The sequence below is a fragment of the Festucalex cinctus genome, chromosome 1, assembly GCF_051991245.1.
Source record: "Festucalex cinctus isolate MCC-2025b chromosome 1, RoL_Fcin_1.0, whole genome shotgun sequence".
In the NCBI taxonomy this organism is placed as follows: domain Eukaryota; kingdom Metazoa; phylum Chordata; class Actinopteri; order Syngnathiformes; family Syngnathidae; genus Festucalex; species Festucalex cinctus.
In genome coordinates this window covers 25,497,847-25,521,274 of record NC_135411.1, presented here as the reverse complement: position 1 = coordinate 25,521,274, position 23,428 = coordinate 25,497,847, and the positions used below count along the sequence as shown (strand labels likewise).

The 23,428-nt window shown below is 40.0% G+C and overlaps 1 protein-coding gene across 2 annotated transcripts in view; it reads left to right on the top strand.

The window, feature by feature from the left end:
* Positions 1-23,428, top strand: part of cadm3 (cell adhesion molecule 3) — a 145,938-nt gene that overhangs the window by 36,472 nt on the left and 86,038 nt on the right. For both annotated transcript variants that reach the window (XM_077525601.1, XM_077525593.1), the window contains exon 3: positions 19,691-19,840. In XM_077525601.1, coding sequence (XP_077381727.1) covers positions 19,691-19,840 — 150 coding nt within the window. The remainder of the gene's footprint in view (positions 1-19,690; positions 19,841-23,428) is intronic.

The following is a 23,428-nucleotide window of genomic DNA, read 5'->3' as shown; positions in this document are numbered from 1 at the left end:
GTTTCGAGGTAGGGTCTCAAGACAGGGCTCCGGTTTAGTAGGTTGGATGCATGTTTGCTAAACCATGGTTAGAGTTTAAAACAATGGTTATGATTTTAAAGTCAGGGTTCGTGACTGGGTTTGGACTTAAAGCCTGGGTTCAACCTTCAGACAAGGGTTCGCATTTCAAAGTAGGATTTCAAGCCATGGTTTGGATTTCAAGTTGGACTTTCATTGTAGGGTTTCAAGCCAGATTTAGTTTCAAAAGTACAGTTTCAAGACTGGAGCAGGTTTTGAAGTTGCGGTTTTAAATTTGGGGTTCAAGACTAGTTAATAGGGGTGTGAATTGACTAGTACTTGACGATTCGATTCGATACCGATTAATCCCGATACGAATTTATACGTCGATTGTTGCGATTTTTTTCATTCAAATTTAGAAAATGCTAATCAGTAAACCTGTAGAGTGTAAGATTTGTATGAAAATGTATTATTTATTTATCTGAAACTTCAGTCTAATACAGGTTGTAATCTATTTCATGCTTGAACAGCATTGAAATAAAATATTAAGGCTTAATGTTACGTTCATAAAACATTCTTCCATGCTTAAGGTGTGAACCCTAACCCAAAGTAAGATGTTTTGTTGAATATTTTTCCATTAAAAATGAAAGTTTAAAAATCGATTCAGCCGCCTATTGAATCGATTCAAGAATTGCGCGGTGCTGGACTTCACTTTGATGGATTGGATGTACTGGCTTCTATGGATCTCACTCTGCCTTATCGATCCTTCCCTCCTTCCTCTCTTTAGTTTTTCCTCTGGTCTCTTGAGATCTCGCTAAATTTGCTGGAATTTAGAGGCTTCCGGGGTTGGCGTAAGACTTTGATTTTGTAATCATGGGGAAGGCAGGAAGTGTTTGGTCGGTGCTGGATTTCACTTTGATTTACCTTTCTTTTCTCTTTATTTCTTTTTTTTTCTGACCTTTTCTCTGGTCTCCTGACCATTTAAACCTCACGACTCTGGCAAGATTCTGAAGTACCTGGTTAAGGCGAAGGGTAATGGGATATTTATAAGGTTTTAGGTGAATGAATGAGTATAAATTTATACGTTTTGCACACACGCACACGCACGCATGCACGCGCACGCACGCAAACGCACACACGCAAACGCACGCACGCACGCAAACGCACGCACGCAAACGCACGCACACATACACAAAAAAAATAAAAAAAATAAAAATAAAAAGAATTGCGCGATGTAGTATCACGATATATTGCCGAATCGATTTTTTTTAACAGCCCTACTAGTTAATATTTTTAAATCAGAATTGGGGTTGTAAAATAAGGTCAGGATTTCAAATTAGGGCTTCAAGCCTGTGTTAGGGTTTCATGTTTTGATTTTAATCCTGGATTGGTGTTCCAAAGTAGGGTATCATGACAGAAATGTTTTTATCCGGCCTATGTTAGGGTTTAGAAGTGTGGTTAGATGAATGTTTGAAAGCAGGGCTTTGAGCCAGGGTTCTGATTTTAAGTTTAGACTTTCAAAGTAGAGTTTCAAACCTGGGTTTGGGTTTTCGACGACTTTGCTGAATAGCGAATGAATCACCGATGCACATTGCTGTGGACACTGTACTGCATGTTCTCACTGTGTATTTCTCTTCTTCCAATAAGGCTCATTTTGCAACAGTTCTTTTCAATAAATTCCAGTCCACTTTTATTTACCGTCGGCGAGCCATCAATAAAGCGACTGAGGACCATTGTAAAGCGGCCGCTGCTCTGTTTATGTGTCACGTTGGGAAAAGCAGCGGCGGGAGATTAATTAGCTCATTAGCCGCGGCCGCTAGCGACGCATCATGTGATACAGTAACAGTCAGTTAGCAGCTGATGCTAAGGACCAATCAAAAGCGAAACAGCAAAAGGAAAATTCAGGAGTGCCGCCTTTTAAGATGTCATGTGGAAAGGTTTGTGTTGTGTCTTTGATGTTTAGCAAAACGTGGACGTTAGATTTGTCAGAGACTCAAAATTGTACTTGATGTTTGCAAAAATCGATGTTCGTGAAGATTCACAGTTGACCTTTACTAAAATATGTACATTCATTTTCACTGAAGACTCAGAAGTGGTTCTCCATGTTTTCGCATTCATTCGATTGAATACTCAAAATTGTCTTTTATTTTTACAATGCATATGCATTATCTTAATTTTTATGAAATATTAACAAAAATGCAAAGGTTAAGTTAATTGGAGGTGGGAAGGTCTTAAGTTTTTAAACATGTCAACTAGTTTAACTGGAACGTTGTCTGATTACAAAATCACCTTTCATCACCATCACCTTTATTACATTCTCAAAATATACCTAATTCAACACGAAAACACAAACTTTAAATTTGTTGACGATTCAGGCGTGTCGTTGATGTTTACGCATACGTTAAGTTCACTGGCGAATCCAAATGATCTTTGATGTCCAGGAACGCATACGTTAGGCATATTTGATGGTTCAACGAAGACCTGAGATTGTCTTACAATTTTACACAAACCATTGAAGTCGCAAAATTGTCTTTGATGTTGACACGTACGCAAGGTTCAGTGACAGGAAAGCAGTACTGTGCAGCAGCGGCAGCGGGAGATTAATTAGCTCATTAGCGACAGCCGTTACATAGAAGTCATGTGATACAGTAAGCTTCAATGTCGTCAGCTTCCCGATGTCTTTGAGCTGAGCTGGCAGGCTGACGCTCACCTGCTGCCTGCTTGGACGCTCACAGTGTGCTCCTCTTCCTTTCAATCAGCTGTTTGATGGTCACTTTGTCCATTTCCAAGACAATTTTTTGCCAATTTAACCACGTACACTAGGCAGATGGGTGATGATAAATTGTGAGAAATTCTTGTTTTCGTAATCGCGTGTGAGCTCATGATTTTCGGAAAATTCAGCCCCTCAGCCCAGTTGCACCCAGAAACTTGAGATTTGGCAGGCATTTCTATCATGAGTAAACCCACAAAAACGTCTCAGGAAGTGATACCTGAAAAGAAAAAGCAAGTATGTTATTTTGGTAAGAATAGGTGTGTTTGATGTTTCATCATAAAAACAGAACACAGCTCATGAGTTACCGTATTTTCCGCACTATAAGGCGCACCTTCAATGAATGACATATTTTAAAACTTTTTCCATATATAAGGCGCTACAGTAGAGGCTGGGGTTACGTTATGCATCCATTAGATGGTGCTGCGCTAAAGGGAATGTCAACAAAACAGTCAGATAGGTCAGTCAAACTTTATTAATAAATTACAAACCAGCTTTCTGACAACTCCATTCACTCCCAAAATGAATAAACAGCTGTTTTATTATTTTCTCTGAGCTAAAGTATTAGTATTAGCTAGCGAACCAAGATGGCGGGATCTTCTGCACATGCGCGTCACCGATCGTGCAGGGTCACCGATAGCGTCTTGACAGCGAGACCTGTTGCGGCTCAATACTGATCCATAATATATAAGGCACACTGGATTATAAGGCGCATGGTCAGCTTTTGAAAAAATTGAAGGCTTTTAGGTGCGCCTTATAGTCGTGAAAATACGGTACTTGACAATTCAACCCCTTAAAGACAGTTTCACTTAGTAATATGGAATTTGGTAGACATGTCTACAGTATAATGAGTGGAACAACAACAAAGTCTCAAGAAGCCATGCCTTAAAAGGCACAGGAAGTCTGCCATTTTGGTTTGTATCGGCAAAGTTTGATGACTTAGCATAAAACACAAGTGCAGTAATATCTCAGCTCATGATTTTTTTTTTTTTTGAAAATTCAGCGCCTGGAACCAGGGTCACTTAGCAACATAAAATTTGGTTGTCATACAATATGTCATAAGTAGAGGTACAAAAAAAAGTCCCACGATGTCATACCCAAAAATACACGGGGGGCCATTTTCGGTGTATCAGCACAGTTTCATGGCTTGCCATTAAACACAACTGCAGTCATAACTCTGCTCATGACTTTTTGAAAATTCAGCCCATGAAGCCAGTTTCACTTAGCAACATGGAATTTGGTAGACAGGTGTATCATGAGCCACCAAAAAGTATCAAGACCTGAAAAACATGGGAAATCTTCCATTCTTGTATGAATTGGTGAAGTTTGATGACTTGCCATAAAACTGCAGCAATAACTCCGATTATGAATTGTTTGAAATTTCAGCCCCTGAAGTCAGTTTCACTTAGCAACATGAAATTTGGTTGGCAATTGTATCATGACTGGAGCCACAAAAAAGTCTCAAGAAGTCATACCCCAAAGTACACAGGAAGTCTGCCAAATTTGTATATATATCAACAAAGTTTCATGACTTACCATAAAAAAAAGAACTGCAGAAATAACTCTCCTCATGAGTTTTTGAAAATTCAGCCCCTGGAGTCAGTTTCACTTAGCAACATGAAATTTGGTAGGCAAGTGTATCAAAAGTACAGCCAGTAAAAAGTCTCAAGAAGGCATGCCTGAAAATACACGGGGAGTCTGCTGATTTGGTTTGAAGCAGCCATTTCAGGGTAATTTTGAGCATTTTATGGTATCCATTGCTACTAAATTGGAAGCACACATACTAGACAAATGGGCCATGCTTAATTGCAAAGCAGTTCCATGTTAGTCATTACGTGCGGGTACAGTAAGGAGGTGAAGTTCGCGCACGTTTGGCACCCCATTCGTGGCTCTGTTTCCTCCCTCCTCATCTTCCTCCTTTTCCTTCTGATTCCCAAGTCATCTTCTTCTGTTGCCCACCTGGCGTTCCGGTCCACTCCCTTCGTTTGTTCTCGTGTCTTTTATCCGCATCTTCCTCCTCCTCTGGCTGTTTTAGCATGCGCTCTGCAGGGAGTGCTCCTGTGATACCAATTATATTGACTGGAGGGAAAAAAGAGCGTACGAGTGTGGGTTGGGGGGGCGATTGATGGTTGGGATTGGAAAAGGCGTGCGTGCGTACACACTATCAGAGCGGCTGATGACAGAGCGAACCAACGGAAGGCGACGGAGGCCGAGCGTGAGGGAAGGGAGGGGGTTGATGAAAGAGGGCGCGCCGGGACGGGAAGAGGATGGAGAGAAATTGGAGGCGAGCGAATCTGTCGGGGAGTTGTAATAGTCTCCCGTTGGCCCACCCGAGGGAATTCAGGCACTGCAGACGAGGAGGAGGAGGAGGTGGTGGAGGGAGGTAGTGAGATGAAGACAGTAGAGAGATAAAGATGGTCGAACTCGGATGTATAGGGAGCCAAGCTGGCGACCATCAGCTTCGATGACTCTTAAAAAAAATCACTGTTATCTTGGAGGCCGAATTGAGCATTAAAAAAAGTAACAACAAAAGACCAGTTATGTGTCTTGTATTATTTTCATATTAGGTTATATTACTTTTTAAATTTTAATTTGTAATGTATTTCTTCCATATTATTGTTATTATTATATTATTATTAGTGGTGGTTGTAGTCGTAGTAGTAGTGTTTTCTTACTTTTGTTATTTTAATATTAATTTGAAAAAAATATACAGTAAAATAAAAATGACTACATGCACATTTAGCTGTTGGTATTTATTTGAGTAAAATGTTCACTAAATATAATTTAATTAATTATAAATAACAATGGGCGGCACGGTGCGCAAGTGGTTAGCACGTCCGCCTCCCAGTTCTGAGGACTCGGGTTCGAGTCCAGGCTCCGGCCTTCCTGCGTGGGTCTTCTCCGGGTACTCCGGTCCCCTCCCACATTCCAAAGACATGCAAGGCAGGTTTATTGAACACTGAATTGTCCCTAGGTGTGCTTGTGTGCGTGGATGTGTGTTTGTCTCTGTGTGCCCTGCGATTGGATGGTAACCCGTTCAGGGTGTACTGCCCAAAGCCAGCTGAGATAGGCTCCAGCACCCACCGCGAGCCTTGTGAGGAATAAGCGGTCAAGAAAATGGATGGATGAATAACAATACAAATTTAAATATATATTTTTAACATATTATTTTCTACTACATTTATAAATGAGCTGGCCATTATTATTGTACTATATATATATATATATATATATATATATATATATATATATATATATATATTTATTTTTTTATTTTTTTTAATTACCAGTAACAAAATGCAGGACGTCATATTGAACTATAGAACAAACATATGGCAGGTCATATTGACCAATAAAAAGCTAAACTTGTGGATTTCAGACAATTTTGGAATGTATTGAAAAGCACAAAAATAAATTGAAAACAAATTATAAACATTTCAAAAGTTATTAAGTCAATTAAATACAGATCAATATAACATGAAATAATTGGTTAAAATGGCACATTTTCTATTTCTAAGTTTAAAGCTGTTGAACGCAGAAAATTCAATTTCAAATCGCGACTGCCACCTTTGGCCAAAAAATGAAGCTGCACACACCCTTTTTCACGTACACAATGCATACATGATGTGACCTCACATCCGCAGACAGGGCGTGAAATTAGAACCTGAATCCAGTCTAAAACCTATTGGCTAGAGGCTTGCAGGAGTACCCATTGTGAACAGATAAGTGTTAATCTGCTAATTCAGTTTCAGTCATATATGGGCAAATAAATAGGCTATTGTAAAGATATGTTTAGGCAAATTGTTACAAAGAGCAGCTTTAAATAATTCTCACTAACAATATTAATATATATCAGACTGTCCCTGAATCCAGCGGCACTACGGCAGGCTTTGATTTGAAACATTTCAGGTCATTTGGAACCAAAGCTGGGTTGCTTGGGGAAGAGCTCATATTTCAAACCGCACCTGAAAGCAACCCAAGACTCGCCTTCCTTGATAGACATTCCTGTCCACAGCTGCACCGCAAATGGTCTCTGTGATTAATTTAATTTAGCTTTTTTTTTTCCCTCCAAAACTATTCCCCCTTGCTGGAAGCTAATGTGTCACGGTCTCGGGCCTTTGACTGAATGCCAGTAATCGGTCAGCGCATCTCGGGGCGTTTTATTGGAAGAAAATGGCTTCTTTGCTTCTTTTATCACGCTCTAAGTGACTTTTTTTTCCCCCCCGCCCACAGACAAGAAGTACATTTCCATCCAGACGGCGAATACATTAGATAGCGCGCGGCGGGATAAAACTCCGCCATGATTGATGATTATCCGCTGTTTTTTTCTTTGATAATTAACTTAGATTCATAACATCATTTACATGCATTACAGCCCCACTTACAAGTTGCGTGCACGCTCGTCGATCCGCTGCAACCATTTGTCTTCATTTCGTTCCATAGGCCAGATTTTTGTCAACAAAAAGACGCCACATTTTTTGACAGGTTTGGTGCGTTCTATGTTAGCTTAGGTAGCTAGTTGGCTAGCAGCTGCCAAGATATGATTTTGCTTTTTGAATCTTCCACAACTGGTGCAGTGTTTGAGTCCACTAGTAGCTGAGTTTGACTAACTTTTTGTAAACAAATGACTCAAATTTTGACCTTTTGGTACTGGTGTGTTGCATTTAAGTTCATTTGTTCTGTGATGTTTGAAGAAAGAACACGGTCAAACTGTAGAGTTCATCATTAGCTTAGCTATTTAGCTATCAGCTTATCACTTGTGATAAAAAAAAAATATCCATAATGTGAGTAAAATGACTGATTTGGATCTTAAGCAGCCAATGTGGTGTAGAGTCCAACTTCTTGTGACGCTTGCTAAAAAGGATGTAGCTATATTAGCTGAACTAGCTATATAGCAGCTAGTGTTTACTAACTTTTTGTTAACAAAATAACTATGGTTTGGATCTTCAAAGACCGGTGTAGTGCATTTGAGTTAATCTGTTATTTGAAAGGCCAGTTAGTTAGTTACGTTAGCTTAACAACCTAGCTAGCAGCTGTATCCTTGTGAAGAAAAGGACTCAAATATATTGACTTGACCTTTTGTTAACTACTACCAAGACTACCATTTGGATCTGCATCATCAATTGTGGTGTTTTTGAGTCCATCTGTTTGTGATATAAGTATGTGAATGCTAGCTTAACAAGCTAGATAAGAGTGGGTATTTAACATTTTTTTTGTGAACAAAACGACTACCAGTATGTTCGATCTTCTGCAATAGGTTGGTACATTTGAGTTTATCTCTTCCTTGAAGAGCATATGAGTAAACTACGTTAGCTTAGCCGCCTATCTAGCAGCAGTTCACCTGTCCATTGTGAACAGAATGACTCTTAGCTGTATTGACTGGCTTTTTGTGGCTGTGATTCAGATTTGTATTTTTTTCAACCAGTGTGGTACGTTTGAGTCTATCTATTTGTGATGTGTGCCATGAAGGATGATGTTGTAGATCACTACATTAGCTATGCTAGCTAGCTAGCTGTTGGTATTGACCAACTTTTTGTGAAGAAAACAACCATGATTTGGATTTTCTCTGACTTGTACGATGTGTCTGAATCCATCTGACACTTAAGAAGGTGGAACACTGAGTGAAAATGTTGAACACTATGTTAGCTGAGCCAGGCCTGTCAACGTTTGGCCAAACCTTGGTTGACCCCATACATACTGGAAAATGACAATAGGTTGTAAAGTTGAGCTAAACTCAGGAGATAACATTCAGCTCTAATAGTGGAGAAACTGAAAACTTTGGCATCATGGATTATTAATATTTGTAAAGACAGACATTACAAATAAACAACAGGAAAAGCATTCAATTCAACCTTCATTGTAATGTAATCCAACCACACATATGAAATTGTCTTCAATGGACAGTTCAACAATTCACAGCCAAACTTTTAAGTGTTCAGAGAAATATTCCAAGAATTGGGAAGGGATGCCATCATACCTGACCAACATAAAACAGTTCCTATTAATAATCCGGTGTACACGCATGATCAAACATTCAAAAGACAAATATTAAAGAAATATCACAAGCTGCATTCTAATTATCAGTGTTTCACTGTTCAATGTTAAAATATTTTCTCAATACATAAAATACAAAAAAAAAGAAAGAAAGAAAGAAAAATATAGTATTGGTTATATTGAAGGAAGTGACAAAAAACTGAGGTTGATTCAACTTAAAATCTCTTGGTGGATGTTCTGCTGTCACTTTTGCCAACCTACCGCAAGGCGCTCATTTTTTTGACTGACTGACTGAGGTCTCTAAAATATTGCAATTACATTCAAACTTCTCCACGCAGTAATACACAATAGTATACGTCACTTTAATGACATTTCACTTGATGAATCATATTCAGAGAAATAGCACATGACACGACAACACAACAGCCAGGTAACGGCTACGCTAGGCTAGGCTAACCCATTCAAACAATGTGAGAAAAAAAAACGATGTAAACACAACTCAGCAATTCCGTAATTTAATCATACTGTACTTGGCTCCAATTCACTCGCTCAGCAGTAATGGCAATTGGCCTCTACAGTTCGACATTAGTTGCATCTGGTTTTAAATCATTTGCTATTATTTTCAGCAAAACAACAACATACCTGTGGCAAGCTTTCACCAGCGCAGTTTTGTTGCACGTCTTGCGGCCAGCCACTTTCGCATTTCACAACCGGTTGAGTTCACTGTCACACTTGACACAAAAGTTGCACTTATCAAATTAAATACATTAATTAGAATTATTATTAGTATATATATATTTTTTTTCATTCGGCGTAGACATGGAAATTAATGATTAAAATTTGAATTGGAAATAAGTTCTTCCATCCTGGTTATAGATAGTTTTTCTTAGCGTGAGACATAAAAGTAAAGAGAAATTATGGAAATACATGACCCTTACAGCCATTGCGTGATCATTGACAGCCCTGGCATAGCTTAAAACATAGCAGGCGTATGCTTATCACTAGTGATCAAATGGAGTCCCAGCTATTCAGCAACTTTTTGTGAACAAAATTACTATGGCTTGGATCTACTGTGTGTCTGTGACTCGAGACTGTTTGTGACGTTTGACAGTAAAAACACAAAGTGAAGATTTAGACCGCTACGTTAGCTTAGCCAACTACAGAACGCTTGCCGCTTATGAGCAAAAGGCTATATTTTATGTTAGTTAGCTATGTGATGTACGCTTCTAACCTGTAAACAAAAGGTAGATTGTTTTTTTTATGAGTGTGTTATGTTACAGTAATATTTGACAAGTTCACTCCCACATGATATTGACCAAATTTCTGCGAGGATTTGGATCTTTTGTGACCAATTGTCTATTTGTTTTTTTCCTGCGAGCATTTGATTAAAATTGTAAACCGCTACATCATGTTGTTAATAAATTAAGAGGCATATTACGCTTGGCAGTTTAGTTACAAAAGTGTTGTGTAACTGTTACTAAGACTGGACGTCCTTTATTTGAAGACAAACCTCCTCTTTGTCTTTTTGCCGTCTTTTGGCAAGGACACGCAGTGTTTTGGGAAGTGTTTGTGTGTATGTTCCTGGAAGCCCCTCAGACATTATTTCACACAAAGCTTTGCGTAGAGTGTTCCAAAGTTTGATTGAGTCGAGTGTATCTAATCTTCTACCCTCATCCTCTTGAATGCTTGCCCTCTCCCGGGACCACCAGTGCGTGTGCGTGTGCGTGTTTGTGTGTGTGCCCCTCCCCCTCCATCCTCCTCGCCAGCATCTCTGGAGGAATTTGCGCGCCTCGTAACAGCTAACGAAGGCAACCTTTCAGACGGGGCCCGCGGTTTGTCACTCCCAATCACGGCACTGGAGATCAATGTAGTGCTGGCGGGAGAAGATAAAGACGACAAGTGGGGGGTGACTCAGTGGAAAGAGGGGGGGGTGGCAGCGTCCAACAATGGCTGCTCGAGACGGTCCGAACAATAGCGGTCGGCGGTTGGTCAGCGTCTACACACGCCAGACACGGCCGACGTGGACTAATTGACCACTGAGGGTGTTTTTCTGTGCCACTTGCTCCGTCAGCCGTGGGTGGGTAGTGTGGTTCCGTGACCCAACTTGGTGGCTCACGTGGTCACGAAATGTACAAGAAAGAAATCAAGGAGACTTTACTAACTGTATTGGCAGACCACTGAGAAGAGTGTTGTTAACAATCCTGCCAAATTTTATTGACAATTGTCAGGTATATAAAATGAGGCTTCAAATTTGTGAAAAATCAAAAAACAGAAACTCCAGGAGGGCGCTTTTGTTTAATTCAATTTCTTGATCCTTGGGCATTTGTGACGAAGGTTCCACAGAATTGTTCTCAACCCACCACGGAACTGTTTTGAATTGTGAAGAAAATCGTGTCTCCTGTGCAAGTCACTCTGATTATATGCCATGATGCTAAAGTATGCTAACAGCATAGCGCCGTCATGTAGATGTGAGTCATTTCGATGCGCACCATTGGCGAATAAATTACACGTAGGGGCGCTTTACCAGCTAAACACTTAACAATCCTGCTCATGCGTATATGTATTTATATTAATATAGCAAGAAAATATATAAATATTTGCATGATATAGTGAGAGTCCATTGGGAATCTCCCGTCGCCGCTTCGTTGATTGTCGTTAAAAGAAGCGGGGGGGAAAAAGCTAGACTCTGTGTAATTGACTGCTCATTTCTTTAAGTGGCCTATTGGCAGGGCAACGCAGAGCATTTGCCAGCGCATTAAAGATTTCACTCGCTTTATCTTACACTCTGTGTGTATGTGTGTGCGTGTGTCTTTTTTTGTGTGTTGTATTATATGACTCAATTAACCTATTGTTGTCGTTGAGTCTCGCAATTTACGATACTCAGTGGTATCTTGAATGCCCCACTAGACACAATAGCTACAACTCGGAGTACAGAAAATAATCAGGTGTGACATCATAATATCACTCGACCTCATTTCAGCTGGCCTAAAAGGATTTTTGTTTGTGTCATTGTCAAGAAGGAGAAGAAGCACTGAGTAAAGATGTTGACTAGCTCTGTTAGCTAGCGAGACAGATGCTGACTCTTGTCCCTTGGGAACAAAAGAGTACAGTGGGAGTGTTTCGTAATGGTAGTTGACAAGAAGTGAATATCTAGCTAACTATCCCACAGCTATCCATAGCTAGCTGAGTTTGGCTTTGGCAATATTTTGTGAATAAAGTACTTTAGTTTTGTGTGATGTGGAGAAGCACCGATTGACACTGCAGACCTCTGTGTCAAGCTCTTGCATGGTGCGCGTGTCCTTGAATAAATTCTTAATTTTTTTTTCAGTTTTCTTGGAGTCTGAGCTAAAGATTGCGTGTGCTCGAAACTGGCCTCTTGGTTTTTTTTTTTCCGTTTCCCATCCCAATCTTTTCGTACGCTAACACTAAATGTCCACATGACGTTACCCTCCACTCCTTACCTCCCCCAAGAAACCGTGGAGTGTTTGCCCAGAATACTCCACACTGAAGGGAAGATACAAGCTGATAGGCACAGTCACAATTAGGGCTGGGAATCTTTGACTGTCTCACGATTCGATTCGATTGCGATTTTTGGGTCTACGATTCGATTCAGAATCGATTCTCGATTCAAACAATTCTCGATTCAAAATGATTTGATTGACAAATTATTTCTGCTTCAATTTACAGATATGCACAACATTGTCATGATCTACTCCAGTCTGCTTTTCAAGACAAAATGACAAATAGAGACATTAAAGTGTCTTTTTTGTTTTGTTTTGTTTAAACATTTATTAATTTTGTATTGTAAGTGCCTTTTTCCACAAAAACAGCATGTGGGCTACAACTGCCTTTTCCCCTTCTTCTTCATTTCTAATTTAAATAAAATCGATTTTTGGATATTAAATATCAATTCGATTCAGTTAATACATGACCCTTGGCACACCCTTAGTCACAATTGAAAAGTACTCTTTACTCTTTCTACTCATCTGGGCATTGCTGGAGCATGCATGATGTAGACAAAGCTGTCGAATTACCTTTGTTAACTGCACAAGGCTCCTTTAAGAACACTTGATGGCTCGTGTGCGCCGTCATCAGAGGGCGGCCATATTGGGACAGGCCAGCTCGAGCGCTCATAACATACATTCGATGAATCACAGACCTTGAAATAGCTGTAGATTTCTCAACTCTGCCAAATTTTCTACCAATTTTTATTTTTGTTGTTATATATGTCATGTGAGATGACACATACAATTATGCAGCAATTACGCTAACAGTTGCTAACATACTGTACAGCAAGATAGCAGCCTGAATGCAGAAACGTGCTCAAGCAGATCAATAAGGAGTCGAGATCTTTCCCTGTCATTGGATACTACTGTTTCTAATGTGAATAGTTGAAACGCTAACATGCTAACAGCTTTTTCCAAGGTCAGTTGCGGTTGTTTGTTGCGCAAGAGCCTAAAAGTGACTGAGCCTGTATTCTGTCTCACAATTCCTGGGAGCGTTTGCCGACTTCCCCGCAGGCCGAATGTCGCATGGGCCACATTGTGCACTTGACATTTCATCCCTGGAATTGCGGTTAGCATTCCCGCCTTGTGTGGTGCAGCATTTGTAACGCCAATTCACGCTCGCCGGATTTAGTGCCCTCGCGGATGGATGGTGGTGGAGTGGGGTCGGGGGTACCACAGTGGTCTTGGAGGCTGAGTCTCTTGTTTGGGCTGCTTGATAATCCGGCTTTGTGCAGTGTGAAGATGGCACACAAAGTATCAGTGTTCAGCAAGGGATCACTGGCCAAACACTCGCGGGCATTTCTTAGCACCGAGGAAAGGGCTAATTTAATTACAGGAAGGCAGAAGCCTCAAGAAACAGCTTGTGTTTTGATTGTTGTTTGTTAGTTGATTGGTTAATTAGTTCACTGATTGGTTACTTTGCTCAGACTAACACTTAAAGGGTGCTGCCCAATTCTTAACACCAAGAAGGGCTAAAGTAATTATCGGATGCCAAAAGCCAGAGGAAACAGCTTGTGTTTTGATCACTGTTAGTTAGTTAGTTAGTTAGTCAGTTAGTCAGTCAGTGATTTGATTTATTGCCGGTTGGTTGATAGGTCTGTTAGTTGATTGGTTTGCTCATAAGTCAGTCAGTTTAGTTGGTCAGTTGGCAGTTAGTTATTAGGTTCAATGATTGGTTGTTTGGCTGATTGTTTATTTAATTGGTTGGTTATTTAGTTGAATGTTCGTCATTCTTTTCATCTTGGTTGGTTGGTTAGTTAGTTAGTTAGTTAGTTAGTTAGTTAGTTAGTTAGTCAGTCAGTCAGTCAATCATTTGATTAATTGTCGGTTGGTTGATAGGTCTGTTAATTGATTGGTTTGCTAGTAAGTCAGCCAGTCAGTTTAGCTGGTCAGTTGGCAGTTAGTTATTAGGTTCAATTATTGTTTGGCTGGTTGTTTATTTAATTGGTTGGTTATTTAGTTGAATGTCGGCCGGGTCTTTTCATCTTAGTTAGTTAGTTAGTTAGTTAGTTAGCTAGTTAGTTAGTTAGTTAGTTAGTTAGGTAGTTAGTTAGTTAGTTAGTTAGTTAGTTTAAAAGTTGGTTATTTTGGTTGTTTTTGATTGGTTGATTGGTTATTTAGCTGGATGTGGCGGGCGGTGAGTTATTCTTTTCCTCTTAGTTAGTTAGTTAGTTAGTTAGTTCGTTCGTTCCTCTCAACCAATTTTCACTAAATGTCATCCCCTGTAACACTGACTGTGGCAGTGTTCCTCCATTTTGTAATGTAATGTAGTTTGTGGGTTGTTTGGCCTTGGCAGAGTTTTCAGCTTGACTGTATGACATTGTTCTTGTTTTTTTTTTTGTTTTTTTTTAGCTTATCAACTCGCTCATATGAGCCTGAGGTCCATTTTTATATATTTTTTCCTTCTTCTTGTGTCTCCTGTTTGACTTTGGGCATTTTTCAGCGTGCCTTTCTTTCCCCCGTGTCGCGTCACCCTGTCATCCCGCCTCATTGCCGACATCCATCCATACGTGCTTATGTCTCCCGTGTCCTTCCTTCGCCGTCTCCTCATTTTCCAACTCTTCTTCTTTGACTCTTGTCAGCGGCCGTGCCCATTCGTCCAACCCCAGCCCCGACCACCTCCTTATTTCTCCCAGCATGCTCTCCCCTCTCTTGTTTTGATGATGGCGGGGGTCGGAGTCTGGGGGTGGTTGTCTCAGCTAACTGTGTTTGACAGGCAACAGAGGGCGGGCTGGGTGTGAGCGACTGGTGGTACTCTCGCAGGAAGGGGCAGAAGAGAAGGTGGGGTATGAGGATGGGTTTTTTTGGGTCTTCTTCTCCTTGGGGGGGTCCGGAGTTGAAACAGCGGCCTAAGAGATGCAATGAGCACAGGTGGCAGTGGTTTGATTACAGCTATCACGGTTGAAATAAATGTTTATTATTATTATTATTATTATTATTATTATTATTATTATTATTATTATTATTATTGTTGTTATTATTATCAGCAGCAGAATCATTCAAGTTGTATTTATGTAGTTATATTCATGAATCTGTGTTCTTTATCTATTTTTGGTTTTTAAAAACCTGTGTACATTATTTTTTTATGAATTACTGTCTTTAGATTTTCTTTTATTTATGTATTTACATGCTGTATTTGTGATGCATGTTTGGGTATTTTTTTTTGTTTTAGTGTTGTTTTTTATTTTTAATGTTCGTTTTTTTTTTTTTTTTTTTACTATGTGTATTTTTGGGTTAGCGGAGTATGGATCGTATTCATATTTATTCATGGTGCTTACTCCTACTACTACTTAAATATATATTTTTTTCTTTGTTTTTGTTTTTTGTAGTGATGAGCGAGTACCGATAGCAGGTATCTGTATCTGGCCTATACCAGACCTTATTACAAGGTATCAAGACTCGTGACAGGGGCTGATGCTAGTGTGGCCGTTTTATGATCAAAACTATAAATTAAAAATTGAAAATAATTTAAAAATAATTTCCCATTAATTTTACTCAATTTTAAGGAAAAATCTTATATTGGGATCTGCATCATTAAAATGATTTGTTATTGTTTTTTGGGGGGAAATTTTGTGCCTCAGAAGTGGTATCGGTACTTGGTATTAGCATCTGTGACTACTCAAGAGTTGAGAACTTGTACTGGTATCGGTCTGGGACAAATGTGTTGTCAAACATCCTTACTTTTTTTATTATTTGAATTCACATTTATTTTCTTATTGACTTTTATTTATCAACACATGTACATACATTATATACTTAAAAAAAACATTTGATCCATTTTAGTATATACGCTCATTTATTTTCCATTTTTCACAATATGATTTTTAATGTTTTAGGTGGTCGTTTTTAGTAGTAACTTTAAATCACATTTTTATTCATGGTGTTACATTATTTTTGTTCAAATGATAAAAGTAAACCATTGAAAAATAGTGCCGATGACATCACAGCATAGCATGACTATCCCCTCGTGCTGATATGTAAATTTGCTCCCCATTGTGGAAGAGAGCGACATAAAAGATGGCATCGGGGTCTTTTGGAGGGTAGAGGTGGTCCAGAGGGCACGTACACACACGCGCACACACAAGTGGGGTGGGGTTAGTTGGAAACAGATGGGCATAGTTTGATGCTTCTAGGGAGAATACGATCTGTGTGTGTGCGTGTGCATGTGTGTTGCAGGTTTATTGGATGTGTCCAAAGGAATCAAACATACTCTTACTCACATCCTTTGTGTATTTCCTTTTTCTTACCCCTTACGCGTGCGTGTGTATGTGAGACCCCTATATATGTGGGTGTGCTTGTGCTTATCTGAGTGTGTGCGTGTGCGCATAATGTCCCGTGTCACACACACGGGCGTGAGTGCCATATCAAACACATCAAACTGGACCCCGCCGGTTGTCTTCTTCATCCTGTACCTCTACCATCATCATCATCATTATCATCATCATCATCGTCACACACTAACACACACGCGCGCGCGCACGCACACACACCTCAATGCAGATAAGAAGAAGGAGGCTCATAAATCAGCCAGATGCGCCTCCACACTGGCTGATAAATTCTTGGTGTAAAACAAACAGCCTGCATGCAAACTCAGACACATAATAAGATGAAGGGGTGTGGGGGGTGAGGGTGGGGGGGGGGAGTGGGGCCCCTTCATACACACATACACACACACACGCACATCACCCACCCGCTATCGTCCAATCAGACGACTCGCTTGTACCGCGGCGTTATCGCAGAGGACGAGGAGGCTCAACAGGAGGTGAAGAGCGAGGGAGCGGGTGAGGACGAGTGGGCAGATGGAGCGGGGGAGATGGGGTGGGGTGGGGTGGGGGTGCTGTAGGGAGGGAGGGAGGGAGGCAGACAGTCGGACAGAAAAAGTGGCGGGAAATGTGCGAGGGCGGTTTGAATCTCTCCCCTCTGCCCCACCCCCGTCTGCTGTGCCGTCTGGAAGAGATGCCGGTGTACCTAATGAAATGGCCTTGTTTTAAAGGTTGTGCTCATGCCTCACAGGTAACAGATTCAGGTTAGGGTTTTCGATTCGGGTTTTGAGCCTAGGATAGGGCTTCAAATGAATGTTTGATGAGGCATGGTTAGGCTTGGAAACAAGGGTAAAGGTCAAGACAGGATTTGTGTTTCAGTTTAGGATTATATAAAGTAAGGTTTCAAGTTTCATGCTAAGATTTAAAGCCACAACTAGGGTTGTGAAATTAGGGTTTCAAGCCAGGGATCAGTTTTCTTATGGTTTCAAGTCAGGATTCAATTTAGGGCTTCAAATTCAGGTTTCAAGTTAGAGTTTCAAACTTGGCTCCCAAAATAGGGTTTGGATTTCAAATTATGGACTTTGACCTGGATTACGTTACTGTTTCAAGCCTGTATTGGTGGTTTAGGGATTCAAAATAGGGTCTCAAGACAAGGTTAAAGTTAGTAGTTATCACGTCCAGCCCTAGGATTTCTGACCTTGGTCAATTCCCACAAAATTGTCATACTCTCGAACTCACAACTCTGCTGAATCCAATTGCCCCCCTTTCATCCGGTACGTGTATGAATCGAAACAAATGGTAATTTGCTTTGCTTCCAAAACAAAAGCCATCTGTTCACACCTTGTAGATTATTAGCTCAAATTAATCCCGTCACTGGACAGACCTGAGGGTTTAATGGTTATTTTTGTCAAAAGACGATTGTAGGGTCAAGACTGGGTTAGGCTTGCAAATTAGGGGTTGGGTTTCAAATTATAGTCTCAAACCTGGGTTAGTTTTCAAATTGATGTTTCAAGACAGGGTTAGGGTTGCGAGTCTAGGTCTGAGTTTTAATGAAGGCATCAAATCTAGGTAAGAGCTTTAGCGTTTTAAAATGACTGTTGAAACCAACTACGGCTTCAATCCATGGTTAGGGTTTTAAAATGTGATTTCAAGTCTGTGTTAGGGACAAGAATTAGGGTCTTAAATTGGGTTTTCAAGATGGTGTTAGGGTGTAAAATTGGTGTTTCAGTACATGGTTAGGGTCCCAGAATTGGGGTTCTTAAAGCCTTGCAAATTATAATTTTAAATCATAGTAAATTTAGGTTTCAAACCTGGTTTAAGGTTTCAAACAAAGGTCAGTGTTTCAAACCAAGGTTAGTATTTCAAATTAGGGTTTCAATGGAGGGATTATGGTTTCAAGTGACGTTTTCAGTTTGTTTAAAAAAATAAATAAAAATAATAATAATAAAAAAAAGCTTCAGATTAAGGTTTTAGTCTTGGGTTAGGGATTCAAAACACGGTTTAAAGCCAATGATTTTTGAGGGTTTTAATTTGGGTTGCAAGTCTGGATTAATGTTTCAAATTATGGTTTAAAGCCAAACTGACGTTTAAAATAGAAATCAAAAGCCAAGGTTAGGTCTTTAGATGAGGATTTGCGGCTTTATTTCTTCTTATTAGTAATCAGTGCAGTATTTGACATCTTCATGTCTCTTGATCACATGTGAATGCATTGAATGCAGTCTGGAGTTGAGGCCTTTGATCTGCCAGGGTACGGCGTTCGGGCCCTCGTGGAGGGAGGCCTTCCAGGTGCTATCAGAATGGTCGCCATTATGTGCGCTCGTTGACATTCCTTCCCAGTGAGGCCACTCGCTTCTCCCTCTATCACACTGCCGCCTTTATTATTCATGTGTGAGCGCGCCTTGCGCTCGCCAGGGGGCGCTACAAGTGAAAGGGGCCACCCTAACCTCCGCCAAGCCATTCAACAATACGGCTTTGGAAAACATTTGTGCCACAGCAACTTTTGGATTTTTTTTCTAGGTTCAGGTTCAGGGTTTCACACAAGGGTAGGGTTTCAAGCTACAGTCATGGATCCATGTTATGGTTGAACTCTCGAGCTTTCTATGAGACTTGATGTGTTTTTGTTTTACGTAACCTCCTGACTACCAGCAATTCAAATTTGTCCCCTGTCGTGGACCTTTTTAAACCTGAATATCTCCCACCCAGTGTATACGACTGAATTAACTCCTTTTGTGCTCTATAGAGGACATTCAATGAAATTAGTAGGGGTGGGACTTTAATACCTTTGATTGCATCATAAAAGAAAATGGCTTCCCTCAGTGCAAGCACTTTTTAGGAAAGAGGCAATGTAGGTTTATAACACTTTTTATTGAACAAATTTAGGCTTTAAATGTTGTAAGCACGTATTGTTTGAATTATTTTAACTGTATTTGAGCCTATAATTTAAGTTTTCAAAAATGTCCTCTGTCGTGGACACAAAATAGCTTAAAAAATACCAACTTTTTTGTTTTCAAAAATGTCTTTTGCAGTATTCCAGTTATTTCACAAAGATGGGGGAATATCAAAACAAACATGATTGGACAATATTTTTTTTTCCCCTGGTAGTCAGGAGGATATTACGATGGTGATTCACACAACCTGACCTGTTTCTTTCTCGTGTCCAGACGATGACCCCCTGCAGCCCGTGACCTCCGACGAGACAGTTTCAGTGGGCGGAGCCGTCACGCTGACTTGCCGTGTTGCTGAGAGCGACAACTCGTCACTGCAGTGGTCCAACACGGCACAGCAGACGCTCTACTTCGGCGAGAAGAGAGGTATGTGAACCACTGAAAACATCTGAGAAATTTCAGCTAAGAGTTTTAAAAACAAATCCTTGTAATGTAATGGTATAAAATGCAGATTTCTTATCATATTGGAAGTTACCCAGGAATGTGTCCTATGCAAGCTATGTGAACCACTACACTACCTATGAATGTCATGGAAAATATTCAACCAGGTCAGAATTTTCAGAAATTGCTTGTAACTGCGGATTTAATTTATTTTATTTTATTTTATTTATTTATTTATTTAGATTTCTTAGATACAGTTAATTGCAAGTTATACAGATTTTGAGCCCATGCCAGCTATGTGAACTTCCTATGTGAAAAACTACACTACCATGACACGTACTGAGAATTATTCACGATGGTTGGAATGTCTAAAACATTTTCTTTGCCCAAAAATGTTGTTTTCTCAACAAATTGTTGCAAGTCAGGAAATTAATGCCAGCTATGTGAATCACTACACTACCCATTAAGTGTTTTAGAAAATGTTTACTATAGCTGTCATTTCTCAGTTCCAAAATTTTCTAAAGTGTTTTAATAACCTAAAATGCAGATTTCACATTTTGTAAATAACCCATCCCAAGTGGCAATGGATGACAGCCATGTGAACTACTACACTATCAATGATATATACTGAAAAATTGTCCGAATTTTCAATATTTTCAGTAACCTTGAGTCCAATATTTGCCACACCAGCTAAACTAGATGGAGCAAAGTGCACCACTTACATTGCTAACTATTCACCATGCTTGGAGTTTCCAGAAAGTGTTTCAAGAACCTAAAATGTAGATCTCTTTACTTCACCGGAAATCAATCCCAAATAAATGATCTCAGCTCTGTGAACAACTACATGATCAATGACGCATTTTGGAAAACAGCCAAAAATTTGGCGCATTTCTATTGACCGAAAATGTTGACTTATTATTGCATTGTATGATTGATCATATACTAGCCTCATAGAAGTCAGGTACGTAAACCACTACAATTTTCCTTGAAAAGTCTGAGCTAAAACGCAGGCTACGTGTATAGGAAAAAGAAGCCAAAAAAAAAAAAAAAAAGTTATTTGTAGGCAAAGGGCCTGGGGGGAAGTGACGGAAAGTTTTCCCAGTGTCGGGCAAACTTTCTCAGGGAGGTGAGAGAGAAAAGTCCGGGTGGGAGCTTTTTGAAGGCTGCTGGAGAGGAGACAGAAATGAGAAAATGAGCCTCCTCTCCGGCGAGATAGCAAACCAAAGCCTCTCAAGGTTGCTCTCCACTTTGGAGACAGCTGATGAGCCGAGATGGACGCGGCGGGAAATGAGCATCGGACCGACAGTCCGCTTGTGCAAAATGAACCGTGCTGCCGAGCGGTTCCGAAAACAGGAGCGGAAAAGGCGGCAGCGCAGGTGGAGACCACCAACAGATTGTCGACACAATGACGACGCTGTCGTAATTCATACACACAGCTTTCGTTCCACTCAGGCGTCACGGTGGAGCCGAATGTTGTAATTAGCTCTCATTACACAACGAGCCCCACCAGGAGAGCGCTGTATTAAATGCACCTTTTCACACGCCATCATCTGGCGCTCCTTAATGCACGCAACAAATCTGCTTCCTGTCTGCTACCCTTAAATAATTGGGAGGGCCAAATCACAAATTTGAGGGGTTTTCAAATTCACATAATTTTGCTCTTTTGGAAACTTTATCTTAAGTGTATGTTGGTTTTCTGTCTGTTTGTCAAGTGGAATATAACTCTCTATGAAAATATTTGTCAAGAACGTTTTCCATCTGATAGTGGAAGCCAGGGGTAAATTAATTTCATTGGACAGTTAACCCGCTGTTGCACATTTGAATTATTATTACTATTTTAGTCTAACCCCGTTTCAGATTGGATGTAATTCCACTTCCAACCACTAGATGACAGCACACTTATTTAATTTTAGGCAGTGCAAATTGGAAAGAAGAAAACAAAACAGATTTTGTATTTCAGCATTGCCTTTTTTTTTTTGTTGCCGAAAATGACTGAATATCATATGCTGTAATCCTGCTTTTTACACCTACAGAACATGACAATTCCTTTTATAATGTATGTCTTTGGGCATAATTATAGATGTATACTGTGAGATGATAAATTTGTTAGTTTGGAACAAATGAGACTTGCTTTCTGTAAACACATAGAGGCATCAAGTACATTGATGCCACAATATTTTTGTGTTATCCATTGCTCTTCCTCTCTGTCAGTGACTATTATGTGTTTAAATGTATTAATTATTTTAAAAGTGTGTTTAAAGGCGTTATGGAAATTACTGCAGTTATAGTAGTAAGTCGGTAGTTTTAGTTTTGGGAAAATGCTTCATTTTAGTTTAGTTTACATTATATTTAATGTAGGGGTGGGACAAAAAACCGATTGACCGAACCATCGTTCGTCAAGGGGCGCTAAACGACCGTATCGGTAGCAGACTTGTCAACCGATACAAAATCCGCCGGGAATCCTTAGATACATTGCTTGTAAAGCTGTGGACCAGATATCGCGTGGCTGTGAACCGGTTGCGAGTGGGGCTTTATGGTTTTCATAACAATAGCAAGAGTTTTGTGCCATGCTCTACTTGTTTTGTTTACGTTTCAGTAGCATCATTATTCAAGCTACTTCCGTGTTTACAGACAGCTAGCAAAGTAGCGCTCAGAGACGCTTCATTCCCCGGATGTTGTAAACATAATGCAAAGACGTTACGCACCTTTTTTTTTTTTTGCCACATCGTCAACGCCGGGCTCGCGACACGGCGCGCGCGCACGCGCACACAACGAGTGACAACATCAACTGAAGACAGTAGCAGAAGCCGGTGCCGTACATCTCGGTATTTCCCATTGCTATCGAGTCCTCTCGGTGCACTTGTATGTCCCGGGCCGGCGTTGGTACTGCGCGCGAGCCAAAAAGAATAACTCCCGTGACGATCCAATGCATGGATTCAAACGACACAGGTATGTCCCACAGCCAACACACCAGCTAAGCTAAAAGCACACTGCAAGTATCTCATTTCTCAGTTTGTGGCTCCCTGTCAATGTCTAAAACTAGCATGAGCAGCAGATAGGAGAACTGAGACGTGCCCGTGCTTACGTCATCAAACTCAAAATGAACGACAGCCCAAAAAAACAACAACAACAAAAACATGAATAGTTGTGATTCCGTGGTCATCATCGTGTCTCAGATTTTAAAAAAAGAAAAGAAAATGTCATACATTAACCAAAAATGAATGTGATGGCAAAAGAAAAACAAAAATTGTTAAAAACAAAAGTTGTTGATAAAAAGGTTAGGGCACTTTTGGAAATATTTTTGGATATATTAAGTTGTTAAAATGTGTTTGATAGATTTATTGTTCCATAAGGTGGCTTCATATTTCTTTTGGCTGGACGGTAGGTTTATGTCATGTCTTAAATTTATGTTTCTGAAATACTTCACACTGTGCACATATTCTGTTTAATTGTGTTGGTGTCTTTTTAAAGGTTAAATATTTATATTTCAAATTGAATTATCAGCCTTTTGTTTTCCTGATCCTTATTTTGAATAAAAAAAACAACAACAACAAAAAAACAATTATAACTGTC